Here is a 17,298-nt window from a genome sequence, read left to right on the forward strand (position 1 = left end):
ACTCATACAACTTAACAAAAGGAAGATAAACAATCCAATCAAAAAATAGACAACGGACCTAAATAGATACTTTTTTTGAAAAATATATTTTTATTGATTTTAGAGAGAAAGGGAGAGGGAGAGAGAGTTAGAAACATCAATGATGAGAGAGAATCATTGATTGGCTGCCTCCTGCACACCCCCTACTGAGGATCGAGCCCGCAACCCCAGGCATGTGCCTTTGGCCAGAATCGAACCTGGACCCTTCAGTCCGCAGGCCGACGCTCTATCCACTGAGCCAAACCAGCTAGGGGTCTAAATAGATACTTTTTAAAGAGGACATAGAGAAGGCCAAGAGATATATGAAAACATGCTCAAAGTCACTAATCATCTGAGAAATGCAAATCAAAACAACAATGAGGTACCATCTCACACCTGTCAGAATGGCTATCATCAACAAATCAACAAATGACAAGTGCTGGAGAGGATGCAGAAAAAAGGAAACCTTCGTGCATTGCTGGTGGGGATGTAGACTGGTGCAGCCACTGTGGAGAACAGTATGTTTCCTCAAAAAACTAAAAATGAAACTCCCATTTGACCCAGTGATCCCACTTCTAGGAATATATCCCAAGAAACTAGAAACACCAATCAGAAAGGATATATGCACCCCTATGTTCATAGCAGCACAATTTACCATAGCTAAGATTTAGAGACCGCCTAAGTGCCCATCAGCAGATGAGTGGATTAAAAAACTGATATGTCTACACAGTGGAATACTACGCTGCTGTAAAAAAGGAAGGAACTCCTACCATTTGCAACAGTATGGATGGACCTGGAGAGCATTATGCTAAGTGAAATAAGTCGGTTGGAGAAAGATAAATATCACATGATCTCACTCATTTGTGGAATATAATTAACAACATAAACTGATGAACAAAAATAGACCCAGAGACAGAGAAGCATCAATCGGACCATCAAACCTCAGAGGGAAGGCATGGGAGGGTGGGGGTAAGGGGGAGAGATCAACCAAAGGACGTGTATGCATGCATATAAGCATAACCAATGGACACAGACACCAGGGGGGTGAGGGCATGGAGGGGACTTGGGGGACCAAGGGGGGATAAGAACACATATGTAATACCTTAATCAATAAAGACAATTTAAAAAAAAAGAATTAAGTTAGTATAAACCAGCCTTCAACTAAATACTGAAAATATTCTTTTCTTGCTGGTTACTGGTGGTGGAGCTAGCCAATGTGAAAAATTAACAGAAAATTCGGTCATTAATGCGACTTAGAAAAAAAATCAAATCTTGTCATTTAAATCAAATCCATTCTCTACATGAAAGTAATTTACCGCTAATAATGGGTAAATTAGGCCTTTGGGGGTAACTTTAAGATTGTCTAACTAAATTAGAGTTTTGGATGTTACCCAAGAAATTATAACATGTGAACTGGAGCTGGTACAAATACTTGCAGGTTTACACAGTCCACGGAAGTACTGTGCAAAAAAATGTGGAAATTTAATTTCCCCAAATCTACTACCTTTTAATTTCTTACCTATTGTGACTTCTACTACTATAAACAGTGTGCTGTTTCAAATAGCACAGTTTTTTTTATCATGGCACTTACATTAAATACATCCACTCACTTACATAGAAACAACTGGTTTTCCAAATGCAAAATTCCTTCTCACCTGTCTCTGATGATCCAGATCTGCTTTGTTACCGATTAAAATCATTGGAAACTCATCACGATCCTTTACTCTGAGAATCTGTCTTTGAAACTTATAGATTTCTTCAAAACTAAAAAAAGAAAAACAATTAATCAATTTGGCCAAGGAGCAGCATATGTCCCATGTCCCATTTAACACTCTATTTCTTTTTCTTTCTAAAAACCAGAAAATCCAAATCCAATAAAACAGTGGTCTAGACCAGCGGTCGCCAACCTTTTGGACCTCACGGACCACCCACCAGTGGTCCGCAAACCACCGGTTGGCGACCGCTGTTCTAGACTGAAGAGAGATCTCCATTTTAATATTGGTACAAACCTGCCTCTATCTGTGACTGAAAAGACCAACAGGAAACCCTCGCCAGTTCGCATATACTGTTCTCTCATAGCTCCAAACTCTTCTTGTCCTGCTGTATCTAGAACTAAAGAAAAAGCAACAACTGTAACTGTGTCCATGTTTTCAATGTATTAATTGCCTCCCACAAAGGCAGCTCCAATTAATATGAGTCCTTCAGAGCACGTCATACTTAGTGTGATAAAGAAAGGGAACTCTTCTCCTCTTCGTACTTTATTCTCAATACGAAAGACAAATATATTCTAACGGCAGCCAGTTTCAGAATTACCTTCATCAGCACAGGTTGATTTTGTAGTTAGAATATATTAGCATACCAATTATACAAGGTTAAAAATATCAAATACATCTAGGCATTTGGAGTCAGATAACCTCTGAATTCATTTGAATGTTTATCTCCTCCATGGAAAGAACTGGGAAAGATACCTATAAATTCAAAAGGAAACTCTGTTTTACACCCCAAATACCATACTTCAAGTGCAGGTGCTAATGCTTTTCTTCAGCTCTGTGAAAGGACTGTACTAGTCAAAGGGACAGGGCTTTCTTTTGTGCAGAGGTGAAGTGTTAGCCAAGCAAAAAAACAGTATTTGCTAAAGCCTTTGTGCTGTAAATTCTAAGCAAGTTAACAATTACTAAAGCTCTTCTTTATTTACTTCACCTAGTTTAAGCTTCACCAAAAGGTAATACAAGAAAAAGAAAATCCTTGGATGTTCTAAATTAAAATTATAGCAGCCAGCGAGTGAGAGAGACAGACATCTGCTAATAGCTGTGGACCAGGACTGACAGAAGACTGCTCATATTCCCGTGTATCTGCTGGGATATAGGGTTAATTTCCAGGTGGCTATTTCCACGATTATCCAAAAGAGAGAATAGCTGTGCGCCACAGAACGCCAGGAGCCCCCACTTCTTATTTACACATGAATTTTCGAATCTGCTTTCCACCGCTAATCCACGGGAGCCGACGCCTGTTCCTTGGACTCTTTGGGCCTATCCCAGAACTAGCCCGCTTCACTTTCTCCCATTCCCTTGGTCTATAGGTAATGGAAATCCTTTTCAGAATGACTTACATCCTTTTCCCCCACACTTAACGTATTAACCGCCTGCAAAACTCCGGATGACGTGCTATCTTTCCCCCACAGCCATGCTGTTGGTAGCGTAGGCTCCAAGCCCCAAGACTGGCCTTTTTTTTTTTTTTTTTCTTCTCTTCTAGCAATGGCCTAATAAAGCCTTTTTAGGCCATGGAAGCTAAAATTTTTTTACTAAAACTAGGAAGAGCTGAAACCTCACATGTTTTTCCCAAATAGCCCAATAAACACAACTTCAAGTTACAATGCTATAGGACTAGTTTCCCCAGAACAAGATAAATCCAGGTGCTGTTTTACCTTACATTTACTGAGGAATATTTAAATTACCCAATGTGCAGATTTATCAAGTAAAACTTTAAAAAGACAGGCTTATGTGTAAGATTATCTAATATTCCTATTGTATTTAACCTAGAAAAACATCAGAGCTTAGTTTTTAAAAATAGGATATGTGAACTATCAAATAAAGGAAGATTACTTACTATCTAGCCGGGCCGCTCTGTCATCTATCACACACTGCTTTGTGTAGGAATCCTCGATGGTTGGATCATAATCCGTCACAAAATAGGACTGTAAGAAAAATTACCTTGTTTTAAAATTCATGTCTGCCTAAGCAAGTTCCAACGTAACTTTATCAAATCCCACATATCCAGAATTAATCAAAATATTTTCATTGTATTAAGGCTTATCTCTACTACGTCAATTCCCCATTAAACGAAGCAGCTTTCAAATGGAGAAAAAAAATTAAGTATCTGAATTTTCATATCTGAAATATGCAAGAAGACTATAAAACATCTGCAAGCTGTTTTCATAATTAACTTATATACACCTAAGAATCTAGCTATCAAGAAAAACTAAGAAAACACAATAAATTAAAATTCAGGTCTATTTGCAACCCGATGGTAAGCATCAGTCCTAAGAACAAAGTAGTTTGACACAAACGGCAACAACAAAGAGAGAGGCCTGGAAGATTGCATGTCCCGCTTCTTTTCTCATGCCTTGTCTTTGTCTTTTCACCAGCCTTGTATCCTAATATATAAAAACCCTGGGTTGCAATTGCTTCCGCTGCAGGCGCAGTGCTCCAGCACTGACTGCTGAGGGGGCTGCGAATCAGGACCAGAGAGAGGCCTGAAGAGAGAAGCAGGGACTGATCTGTTGCCTCTGTGGTAGCTTTTGATCAGCGCTTGCCTCTCTCTTTCTCTCCCAGTCCGGCCAGCAGTCAGGCCTCCATTTCTCTCCAGGCCTCCACCCGGGCTGCTGATCAGCCCCGCCTTTCTGATCAGGCCCTGTAGATAGGCCCAGAGATGCTGACTGGCATAGGAACTGACCAACCAGAACAGAATCTGGGTGCTATGAGGAGCGAATGGCTGCCTAGGAGGCAGGGATTTTGACATTGATTGACATAGGAACCGACCAATCAGAACCAAATGTGAGTGCTGTGAAGAACCAATGGCTTTCTAGGAGGCAGAGTTTCTGACACTGACTGGCATAGGAACTGACCAATCAGAACCAAATGTGGGTGCTGTGAAGAACCAATGGCTGCCTAGGAGGCGGAGCTTTTGACATTGACTAGCATAGGAACCAATCAATCAGAACCAAATGTGGGTGCTGTGAAGAACCAATGGCTATCTAGGAGGCGGAGTTTTTGATGCGGACTGGCATAGAAACTGACCAATCAGAACCAAATCTGGTTGCTGTGAGGAGCCAATGGCTGCCTCAGAGGCAGAGGTGTTTTTTTTTAAATATATATTTTATTCATTTTTTACAAAGAGGAAGGGAGAGGGATAGAGAGTTAGAAACATCAATCAGCTGCCTCCTGCTCACCCCCTACTAGGGATGTGCCCAAAACCAAGGTACATGCCCTTGACTGGAATCGAACCTGGGAGCCTTCAGTCCGCAGGCCGATGCTCTATTCACTGAGCCAAACGGGTCAAGGCGAGGCAGAGCTTTTGATGCTGACTGGCATGGAATCCGACCAATCAGAACCAAATTGGCCAGCAGAGGAGGAGCGTTGGGGGCAAGACCAGGCCTGCAGGGGAGGGCAGATGGGGGCAAGATCAGGCCAGCAGGGGAGGGCAGTTAGGGATGATCAGGCAGGCAGAGGCAGTTGGGGGCAAGATCAGGCCAGCAGGGGAGAGCCGTTGGGGGCGATATCAGGCTGGCAGGGGAAGGCAGTTGGGGGCAACCAGGCCAGGAGGGGAGGGCAGTTGGGGGCGAGATCAGGCCGGCAGGGGAGAGCCGTTGGGGGCGAGATCAGGCCAGCAGGGGAGGGCAGTTGGGGGCAAGATCAGGCCAGCAGGGGAGGGCAGTTAGGGATGATCAGGCAGGCAGAGGCAGTTGGGGGCGAGATCAGGCCAGCAGGGGAGAGCCGTTGGGGGCGAGATCAGGCTGGCAGGGGAAGGCAGTTGGGGGCAACCAGGCCAGCAGGGGAGGGCAGTTGGGGGCGAGATCAGGCCGGCAGGGAGGGTGTTGGGGGTGAGATCAGGCCAGCAGGAGAGGGCAGTTAGGGGTGATCAAGCAGGCAGGCAGAAGCAGTTAGGGGTGATCAGGCAGGCAGAGAGGTTAGGGGCGATCAGGCAGGCAGACAGAGGGATTAGGGGCAATCAGGCAGGGAGGCAGAGGCAGTTAGTGGCAATCAGGCAAGCAGGCAGGCAGGTGAGCAGTTAGGAGCGAGCGGTCCCAGATTGCGAGAGGGATGTCCAACTGATGGTTTAGGCCCGATCCCCGGCAGTCGGACATCCCCCCAAGGGATCCCCAATTGGAGAGGGTGCAGGCTGGGCTGAGGGAACCCCCCTCCATGCATGAATTTCATGCACCGGGCCACTAGTATTATCATAAGAAACATGACTTCAGGATTCTTTCATTTATAGGGATCTCAACTTATTCTTTTACCGATATTCTTGTTGTTATCTTAATTTCAACTTCCCTCTTCCATTAGCAAAGCCTCCCAATTGTTATCCTCTGAAATCATCACCAGCAGAAAGCACAGTTAGCATTCAGAAGGGAAGCATCTTAGTGAACCAATTAAGTGTCTGTGTATTATATTTCACAGTTTTTTAAAAAAATGTTTTTAACAAGGAAACAACAGCAACCACAAGAATCTGAGAGAGACTTAGTTCCCCATTCTTACAGAAGAGCACTAACTAGGACACTGACATCACCCTGTTCTGCTATCTCCTTCACTCCCCTCCCACTGGCTCATTACAAAATCTGAGGGAATGACTTGGAGGAAGGCAGTTTAATGCTAAGAACCAATGCCAGTGGTGTTCAGCCATTGTTCAGGCAAAGGTTCTTGGCAGCCCGACCTGCTTGGCTCCAGGGACACCACGTTCTTAAGTGACAGCCCTGGGCATGGTGACCTATGCAAACTCCAAAAAGCTACGCAGACACAGGCACTCTGCACAGGACAATAAAGAAACCCTGGTTAGAGGAGGGCGGGGTAGAAAGGGTGAGAACAATGATCTGCTTGCTACCATGACTTCACGTATTTATTTCATTTTTGAGGGATATTTTCCAGAGTTATATTTTAGGATTAACTTTAATCACAGAATTCAGTATCCATAACCCTACTCCCCATCTGATGGTTTCACTTAAATGCATAATTTATTAAACAAAGTCTGTAAAAGAAACATTTACCAACAGGAGCAGCTTGGAGTAGAAAGCCATTTCCATCACTACCCCATTCCCCATTTAAAAATAAACAGATATCAAAAACAATCCTGAACTCACTTCTTGGCACCCACACCTCTTCAGAAAGTAAATACAACTGGCAACAATCTTCTTTGTACCGACTACTCTAAACAACTTAAAAGTGCAGTCTTTCGCCAAGCAAGTTGGATAAAGCACGCTGTTTATATATTTTTAAGATTAGTTTCCTAAAACATGTTTCTCCACAGCAATCTGATACCTCTTGCCTTGCTTTCATCTCATAAACCTGAATTTCATTGAGTATTCCCAGTTTATGCCTAAATGTGCTAAAATGTGCCCACTGTCCTCCCCACTTTGTCTGAAAACATAATGGACAAATAGTAACTACTAGAGGCCCGGTACACGACATTCGTACACTTGGGGGGGTGGTCCCTCAGCCTAGCCTGCACCTTCTCACAGTTTGAGACCCCTCTGGGGATGCCCGCCTGCCAGCAGTGGAACGACCGGTCACTATGATGCACACTGACCACCAGGAGGCAGACGCTGAACGGGCCTAAGCCGGCAGGTGGACATCCCCCCAGGGGTCCTTAGCACTGCTGCAGAGACGGGAGAGGTTCCCGCCACTGCCACTGTGCTGGTCAGTCATGAGCCCGGCTTCTGGCTGAGCAGCACTTTCCCTGTGGGAGCGCACTGACCACCAGGGGGCAGCTCCTGCGTTAAGCGTCTGCCCCCTGGTGGTCAGTGCACATCATAGCGACTGGTCGTTCCACTGTTCAGTCTATTTGCATATTAGCCTTTTATTATATAGGATACTTTTCAAATGTCCAGGTCATGCATAATAGCTAGAGTTCTTTCAATGCGATGGGTTCTTTTTGCATTGTGAAACCAAATTAAAACATTAACACTTTTAGAAGACTTGTAGTTTAAGCAACTTTGAGGGCCATTAAAATAAATTTAGTGGCTGTGGAAGTTTCATGTTTTCTTTGGATGTCTTAGTTCTTGTAACAATCTTAATGTTGTAAAAAGTTTGCCACTTTACTAACACTGGCAAGCACTTATTCCATTCATATTAATTTTTAAGACAAATTAATTTTGGAATTTCTGGATATTTAGGTCCACATTTCATCTACATTGTGTTCTGTTTTCAAAAGTTGTCTGTAGGGGAGCAGATAATGGCGGTGGAATAGACAGACGTGTTCCGAGCCTTGTCCCGGAGCAGAAAGAAAGAACAGCTGAGGGTCGCACAAGGAGTGTTTGTTGGCTGGTTGGGAGACAGCTGAATTCCAGAAGGAGGTGGGGGACTGCTGAACGGGGTTCCCCTGACCTGGCAGCAAGAACTGCGGCTGGGTCCCCTCCCGGAGCTGCGGGGTTGGACGCGGAGTCTGCGCCATCTTGATCCGGAAAGTGGAGCTTATCTGAAGCCTGAGAATCCACAACTGCGGCACCCCAGGAACAGCTGCGAGCCCCAGAACAACGCTCCCCAACTGGCGCAAGCACACGGGTTCAGAGAAGCTCTACACTCCACCACGGAAAGGTCAGATTTCGCCTGGGATAAGGTGAGGTCTCTGGTCCCGGCGGGAGAGAGGAACGCGCGTTTTGCGGGAGCTGGAGGACCAGGGAAGTCTGTGCCTAGAAAAATCCGTGGCTGTAGGGGCTGGCGTGATCTGTGACTGTGGAAAGGGGTCCTCAGAGCTGCTAAGAGAAGGGCACTCTAAAAAGCAACCCATTTTGATCTGAAGTGCAGGGACACCCTAAGAATTTCAGGCAGTCCAGACTTACGCGCAGCCCGTGCGCTCCCTGGGTGCCTGGGCTTACTCGCAGTCCCAGAGTTCGCACACTTGGGCTTTTTCCTCTTCAAATCCTTGCTTCTGATTACTAAGCCCAATACATAGGATCACCCAGTTGGGGACACCCTGGGAGACTGCAGGGGAAGGTTGTTTTTCTGGAACCTGGGGATCGGAGCGGGGAGTGACCATCAGAGAGTCAGCTCTGAGGCAGACCACTCCCACAGGCCCGAGTGCCACAGGGAAAGAAGGCTCTAACACTCCCTAGAGAGGCCATAGATAGACCCGGAAGTCAATCCAGAAACACTGCCACCCAGGGGCTGAATCACAAATTGACTCTTGTGTAATCAAAAATAAAGGAATACGAGAAATTAAGACACACCGCCTGCTTAAAATCAGGACTGGCTTACAACACCGAAGAGCAGTGGACCGCAGGGAACTGCAATACTGTCTGGACTGAGAAACAGGCGTGCCAAACAGAAAAACAGAGGAAGTGAATGACCTTCACTACTCCACATTTTATTTTTACCTTTTTTTTTTTTATTTTTTTATTTTTTTTTTAATTTTCATTTTTTGCATCTTTTAATCAAGAAACTTTTTTTTTCTTTTTTCATCACTTGATTTTGCCTTTTTAATGATTACATTTTTATTTTCAATCCGTATTATTACTACTGCTATTTTATCTTTTTTTTTTTTTTTTAAAGTGTCATTTTATTTTCTCTTCATTTTATTTTGGGATTAGGGTTCTACATTCTATTTTTTATCTTTCCTTTAGCATCGTTTTACTCTATCTCAACTCTACCTTTAGGCCATCACTCTCTTCCTAACCTCCCCCTTTTCAGTGTCCTGTTTGTCTTACCCTTTTACTGCTTTAGATTTTCCCTATTCTTTCTGTTTACCCCTTGTTAACATTTCACCCTACTTACATATCTAATCTCCAATCCCCTGCTCCAAGTCCACATACACCTCTCCCTTCGCTGTCTGAGTTATCCATAAACTTGTCCTTATCTCTGTCCTTTTGTTGTTGTTTGCTTGAATGTAGATTATATCCAATTTTTATGCTTTTTTTGTGAGATTGTTTTGCTTATTCTTCTTTTGTTTATTCTTTTGTTTGTTTTGTGCTTCAGCTTTCCCTTGCCTCACTCCATATTAGTTGGTGTTGTAGTTTGTACTAATCCCCAGGCACTTGTTGCTGGCATTTGCTGGGATTAGTGATTGTTCTATTGGAGTTTTATCCCCAATATATATAGTCTGTTCCCCTTTCTCTCTTAGTCAATTTCTTGTCTCTTACTTTTTTTTTTCTCTTTACTTTCCCTTTTCCCAATTTCATTTTCACACTCCTTTTTTCTTTTTTTTCTTTCTTTCTTTCTTTTTTCCTCTTCTTCTTTCTCTCCTATCACCTAATTTGCCTTTCTCTGGTGGTCACCTTTATCGGAGGTTATTAATATCGTGAATACATTCCTGTTCAGTGCCTTGTGAGTTGTACCTGGTAGTGCTGTATTTTGTGCCTTTAAATCAACCCAGGAGAGAGAGAACTACATAACCAGACACCCAGAGAAGAGAGACCATGGGGAGACAAAGACACAGCCCGCATATGAAAGAAAAGCAGGCATCACCAGAAAAGGAAGTAAACGAAATGGAGGCAAGCAACCTTCCAGAAAAAGAATTCAGAGAAATGGTCATAAGGTGGCTGAAAAGAATGGAAGACAAATTCGACAATATGAGCAAGAACCAAGAGGAAATGAAGAAGAACCAAGAAGAAATGAAAAATGACATCGCTGCTGTAAAGAACTCAATAGAAAGCATCAAGAGTAGACTAGAAGAAGCAGAGGACCGCATCAGTGAGCTAGAAGACAAGATGGAAAAAAATACCCAAGAAAAGCAACTTCTAGAAAAAAAAATTAAAAGGCAGGAGGAGAGTCTAAGGGAACTTTGGGACAACACGAAACAAAACAACATCCGCATAATAGGGGTTCCAGAAGGAAAGGAAGCTGAGCAAGGAATAGAAAACCTCTTTGAAGAAATAATGACAGAAAATTTCCCAGATATAGGGAAGAAAAAACCCACACAAATCCAAGAAGCTCACAGAGTCCCAAGCAAAATGAACCCCAAAAGACCGACGCCAAGGCACATTATAATTAAATTGGCAAACACCAACGACAAAGTAAGAATCTTAAAAGCAGCAAGAGAGAGACAGAAAGTTACATACAAAGGAACCCCCATCAGACTAGCAACTGATTTCTCAACAGAAACTCATCAGGCCAGAAGGGAATGGAATGAAATATACAAAGTCATGCAAAGGAAGGGGCTGAATCCAAGAATACTGTACCCAGCAAGGCTGTCAATCAAAATTGAAGGTGAAATCAGGAGCTTCACAGACAAAAAAGGACTAAGGGAATTTATTACCACCAAACCAGCAATGCAAGAAATGCTAAAGGGTCTACTGTAAAAAAAAAAAAAAGAAAGAAAGAAAGAAAGAAACAGGAAGCGAAGAAGTAACACAGGGGTAAAGAATAGGAATGGCGACAAATAAGTACCTATCAATAATAACTTTAAATGTAAATGGATTAAATGCCCCAATCAAAAGACATAGGGTAACAGATTGGATAAGAAAACATGACCCATATATCTGCTGTCTACAAGAAACCCACCTCAGAAAAAAAGACGCACACAGACTGAGGGTGAAGGGATGGAAAAAGGTTTTCCAGGCAAATGGAACTGAAAAAAAAGCTGGGGTAGCAATACTTATTTCTGACAAATTAGATCTCAAACTGAAGGACATAACAAGAGATAAGGAAGGCCACTTCATAATACTAAAGGGAGCAATCCAACAAGAAGAAATAACTCTGGTAAACATATATGCACCCAATACAGGAGCACCCAAATACATAAAAAAACTCCTGGAGGATATCAAGGGAGACATTGACAGCAATACAATCATAGTAGGAGACTTTAATACCCCACTATCACCATTGGACAAATCCTCTAAACAAAACATCAGCAAAGAAACATCAATCCTAAATGACTCACTAGACCAGATGGAATTAATTGACATCTTCAGAACATTTCACCCCAAAGCCACAGAATATACATTCTTCTCAAGCGCACATGGGTCATTTTCAAAGATAGACCATATGTTGGGACATAGGCAAAGTCTCTTCAAATTCAAGAAGATAGAAATCATATCAAGCATCTTCTCAGACCACAGTGGCATAAAACTGGAAATCAACTACAATAAAAACAACCCAAAGAAATCAAACACATGGAGACTAAACAGCATGCTATTAAACCATGACTGGGTTACCAGAGAGATCAAAGAAGAAATAAAAAACATCATGACAACAAATGACAATGAAAACACTACAATCCAAAATCTATGGGACACAGCGAAAGCAGTCTTGAGAGGGAAGTTCATAGCTCTACAAGCCTACTGCAAAAAACAAGAAACAGGGGTAATAAATTACCTAACCCAACAACTCAAAGAGTTAGAAAAAGAGCAACAAGAAAAGCCCAGTGTAAGCAGAAGGAAGGAAATAATAAAGATCAGAGCACAGATAAACGACATAGAGACCAAAGAAACAATACAAAAGATCAACAAAACCAAGAGCTGGTTCTTTGAAAGGATAAACAAGATTGATGAACCTCTAGCCAGGCTCACCAAGAAGCAAAGGGAGAGGACCCAAATAAACAAGATCAGAAATGAAAGAGGTGAAATAACAACAGATCCCGCCGAAATACAAAGGATTGTTAAAAAATACTACGAACAACTCTATTCCAACAAACTGGACAACCTGGAGGAAATGGACATATTCCTAGAAAAATATAACCTTCCAAAACTCAATCAGGAAGAATCTAAACAGCTCAACATGCCAGTAACTATGGAAGAAATTGAAGCAGTCATCAAAGAGCTTCCGGCAAACAAAAGCCCGGGGCCAGATGGCTTCACAGGAGAGTTCTACCAAACATTCAAGGAAGAACTAAAACCTATCCTCCTCAGACTATTCCAAAAAATTCAAGAGGAAGGAACACTTCCAACCTCCTTCTATGAAGCCAGCATCACCCTAATACCAAAACCAGATAAAGACAACACAATGAAAGAGAATTACAGGCCAATATCCCTCATGAATGTAGATGCCAAAATCCTCAACAAAATTCTAGCAAATCGGATACAGCAGTACATCAGAAAGATCATACACCATGACCAAGTAGGGTTTATCCCAGGAATGCAAGGATGGTTCAATATCCGCAAATCAATAAATGTGATACATCACATAAACAAATTGAGAGATAAAAATCACATAGTCATATCAATTGATGCAGAAAAAGCATTTGACAAAATCCAACACCCTTTCTTGATAAAAACTCTCAACAAGGTGGGAATAGAAGGATCATACCTCAACATCATAAAAGCTATATATGATAAACCCACAGCTAACATCATACTCAATGGGCAAAAACTAAAACCATTTCCTCTAAGAACAGGAACAAGACAGGGATGCCCACTCTCACCACTCCTGTTTGACATAGTACTGGAAGTATTAGCCACTGCAATTAGACAAGAAGAAGAAATAAAAGGCATCCAAATTGGAAAAGAAGAAGTAAAGCTGTCCTTATTTGCAGATGACATGATATTGTACATAAAAAACCCGAAAGACTCCATCAAAAAACTAACAGACTTAATAAATGAATTCGGCAATGTAGCAGGATACAAAATTAACACCAAGAAATCTATGGCATTTCTATACACCAACAATGAACTTACAGAAAGAGAGACTAAAAAAGCAATCCCATTTTCCATCGCACCAAAAAAATTAAGATACTTAGGAATAAACCTAACCAAGGAGGTAAAAGACCTATATGCGGAAAACTACAGGACACTGAAAAAAGAGATAGAGGAAGATGTAAACAGATGGAAGAACATACCATGTTCATGGATTGGTAGAATCAACATCATTAAAATGTCCATACTACCCAAAGCAATCTATAGATTCAATGCACTCCCCATTAAAATACCAACGGCGTATTTCACAGACCTAGAAAGAACTCTCCAAAAATTCATCTGGAATAAAAAAAGACCCCGAATAGCCACAGCAATCCTGAGAAAGAAGAATAAAGTAGGAGGGATCTCAATACCAGATTTCAAGCTGTATTACAAAGCCACTGTCATCAAAACAGCCTGGTACTGGCACAAGAACAGACATATAGATCAATGGAACAGAATAGAGAATCCAGATATCGACCCAAACCAATATGCGCATTTAATATTTGACAAAGGAGGCATGAGCATACAATGGAGTCAAGACAGTCTCTTTAATAAATGGTGTTGGGAAAATTGGACAGATACATGCAAAAAAATGAAACTAGATCACCAACTTACACCATACACAAAAATAAACTCAAAATGGGTACAGGACTTAAATATAAGACGGGAAACCATAAAAATCCTAGAGGAATCCACAGGCAGCAAAATCTCAGACATTTGCCAAAAGAACTTTTTCAGTGATACTGCCCCTAGGGCAATGGAAGCCAAACAGAAAATAAACAAATGGGACTACATCAAAATAAAAAGCTTTTGCACAGCAAAAGAAACCATCAACAAAACAACAAGAAACCCCACTGTATGGGAGAACATATTTGCAAATGGTATCACTGATAAAGGTTTAATTTCCAACATCTACAGGCAGCTTATACAACTTAATAAAAGGAAGATAAATGATCCAATAAAAAAATGGGCAACGGACCTAAATAGAAGCTTTTCGAAAGAAGACAGAAGGAAGGCCAAGAGACACATGAAAACATGCTCAAAGTCACTAATTATCCGAGAGATGCAAATCAAAACAACAATGCGATACCATCTCACACCTGTCAGAATGGCTATCATCAACAAATCAACAAACGACAAGTGTTGGCGAGGATGCGGAGAAAAAGGAACCCTTGTGCACTGCTGGTGGGAATGCAGACTGGTGCAGCCACTGTGGAGAACAGTATGGAGTTTCCTCAAAAAACTGAAAATGGAACTCCCATTTGACCCAGTAATCCCACTCCTAGGAATATATCCTAAGAAACCAGAAACACCAATCAGAAAGGATATATGCACCCCTATGTTCATAGCAGCACAATTTACAATAGCTAAGATTTGGAAACAGCCTAGGTGCCCATCAGCAGATGACTGGATCAGAAAACTATGGTACATCTACACAATGGAATACTATGCTGCCGTAAAAAAGAAGGAATTACTACCATTTGTAGGCACTTGGATGGAATTAGAGAACATTATGCTAAGTGAAATAAGCCAGTCAATGAAAGAAAAATACCACATGATCCCACTCATTTGGGGATAATGAAAAACATTATAAACTGATGAACAAAAAGATAGTTACAGAGGCAGTAAAGCATCAAACAGACTGTCAAATTACAGTGGTAAGGTTAGGGAGAGGTGGGGGAAATAAGAGATCAACTGAAGGACTTATATGCATGTATATAAGAGTAACCAACGGATGCAAAACATTGGGGGGTGAGGGCATGTATGGGAGTGGGGTGGGGGTGGGGGGCAATGGTAAGATATGTACACATATAATACCTTAATAAAAATTTGAAAAAAACAAAAAAAACAAAAAAAACAAAAGTTGTCTGTAGAGCCCATCATCTTCTTACTATATGTAGATTTTAAAGAGTCATCCTTACTGAAAAGCATCTTCTTGCCTCATAGAGATCCACCCTAAGGAACACTGTTAGGTCAAGGTCTCAAGATCTGGGCAAGACAGAGCTTTGGATATAAATCCTGTTTCCTTTCCTTGCTGCAAGTAAATCAAACTACCTTGTGACAACTATGCCTCATTCTTGAATAGAACACCCCAAGTGCGAGCCCCTTGAGTTCAGTAACAACATCACTCTGGACATGGCTGTCACAAAATCAAAGACCCTCTTTCCCTTTCATAATTCTAATAAGCCACAGCTCAGAATATGCCTAAAATGGGCATTCATCATGTGCAGGTAGCAAACATAATCATTACCTCCTACCATAAAGACATAACATTTTTGTTGTTTAAACGTGGGTACCAGATATTTGATCACCAACAAGAAATCAGGCTCTGGTGAGGGCCAGTCCTGGATTGAAGTCTAACTCTATTTGCTAGCTGTGGAACCTGAGGCAAATGACTTTGCTTTCTAACCTTTAGCATCTATAAAATAGGACAGCAACAAAACCTGGTGGAACAGGTAAAATGAAATAATGCATATAAAGTGCCAAGGAATGCTGATGGTTTATAAACATTAACCATAATAATCATTGTATTATTTTTGTCACATGGTTAGATGGTATGAACTACTGTTTTTATTCCAGTCTAAAGACTTGCTAATCTTAAGAACAGCTGTAATAATTCCAATCCTAGTTATACCACAGACCAACCATAGGACTTGGTATTCAAAATGTTGTAAATCAAAAATAAAAGCTACCCCCACCCCATCTGGGATTCTGGAAATATCTTCTGGATCTGAGCTGTAACTGTGCAAATATATACTTATGTAAATATTCATCAAGCTGTACATTTAAGGTATGTGTACTTTTTTGCACGATACAAATTATACCTTTCTAAATTACATAAATTAATGGTTGGATTAAATGGTGCCTTTGTTGCTTATATGATTCAGTACTTTGTTTACACAGCATGCAAAGCCTTCTAGTTTGATCTGTGCTGTTCACCATTGACTTATTTTTCACTACTTGAAATCCTTCAGCCAATTGCTCTTGCTCTCATTCATTTGTGCAACAATTATTTATGGAGCATCACAGGGACAAAGTCCCTACTTTCAGAGCCCACTGCTTTTTGCACAAGATACAGTAATTGTGCTGTGATTAGAGAAGAGGAGAATAAGGAGTGTTAAATGTATTGGCCAAAGAACAGAAACAGCATGAAATGCCAATACCATGCTTGTTCAGAAGGCAACAAAATGTAAGGGGTTAATACTCCAGTGCCTAATGCACAGGAAGTATGTATACATTCACCTATAAACACAGAGCCCCTGCAATTTGCCAGAAAAGAAAACAGTCTGTCTACTGAAGTTGAAATGTTACCTACCACAGTCCAGAAAGGATATTCTGTAGCAGAAAGCAAGGAAAACCCAAGTATGGTATTGCACTGTGAAAGTCAGTAGAGGTTCAGGCAAGGTCAGGAAAGAACTGGACTAAAGAGTTCAGAAGAACACAGTGAATGGGGAAGAAAGGAGGGGGGAGGGAGGAAATATGTGTTTTCTTGGTATCACAGGAAAGGATGCATGGAGAAGGGTCCTAGCCAGAAAGAAAGGGCAGGATGCCTTCCAGGTAGTAAGAAGGGCAAATGGATCTAAGTCTCTTTAAGGATGTTAGGAGGTGTGGAGCAAAGTGAGGATTAGGGAAGCTAGCCCATTCAGACAGGGAGATCTATTTCCCCTGATAAAATCTGGGGCAGCCCTAAGTGTTAATGCGATGGCAGGAATATTCGATTATATGCCACTAGATTGCTTGGCCAACTCTATCTTCCCATTCTGCCTTAGGGAAGAAAAGAAGAAGAAAGGGAAGGAATAAGAATGATACTTCTGCATTCAGTGGGCAAGAGGGACAACCCACTTTCTCCTGCAATAATCTATATATAAAAGCCTAAGCGACCGTTCGACCAGTAACTATGATGCACACCGACCACCAGGGGGCAGACACTGAACGCACAGGCATGGAAACATGGAATAGAC

General features: G+C 41.7%; 1 protein-coding gene across 3 annotated transcripts in view; it reads right to left on the reverse strand.

The window, feature by feature from the left end:
* RRAS2 (RAS related 2) overlaps window positions 1–17,298 on the reverse strand; it is an 86,639-nt gene that overhangs the window by 13,353 nt on the left and 55,988 nt on the right. For all 3 annotated transcript variants that reach the window (XM_080643055.1, XM_080643054.1, XM_080643053.1), the window contains exons 2-4: window positions 3,625–3,712; window positions 2,028–2,130; window positions 1,674–1,782 (exon numbers count right to left, since the gene is read on the reverse strand). In XM_080643055.1, the coding sequence (XP_080499181.1) occupies window positions 1,674–1,782; window positions 2,028–2,130; window positions 3,625–3,712 (300 nt within the window). The remainder of the gene's footprint in view (window positions 1–1,673; window positions 1,783–2,027; window positions 2,131–3,624; window positions 3,713–17,298) is intronic.

The sequence above is a fragment of the Plecotus auritus genome (assembly GCF_963455305.1).
Source record: "Plecotus auritus genome assembly, chromosome: 9".
Taxonomy (NCBI): Eukaryota; Metazoa; Chordata; class Mammalia; order Chiroptera; family Vespertilionidae; genus Plecotus; species Plecotus auritus.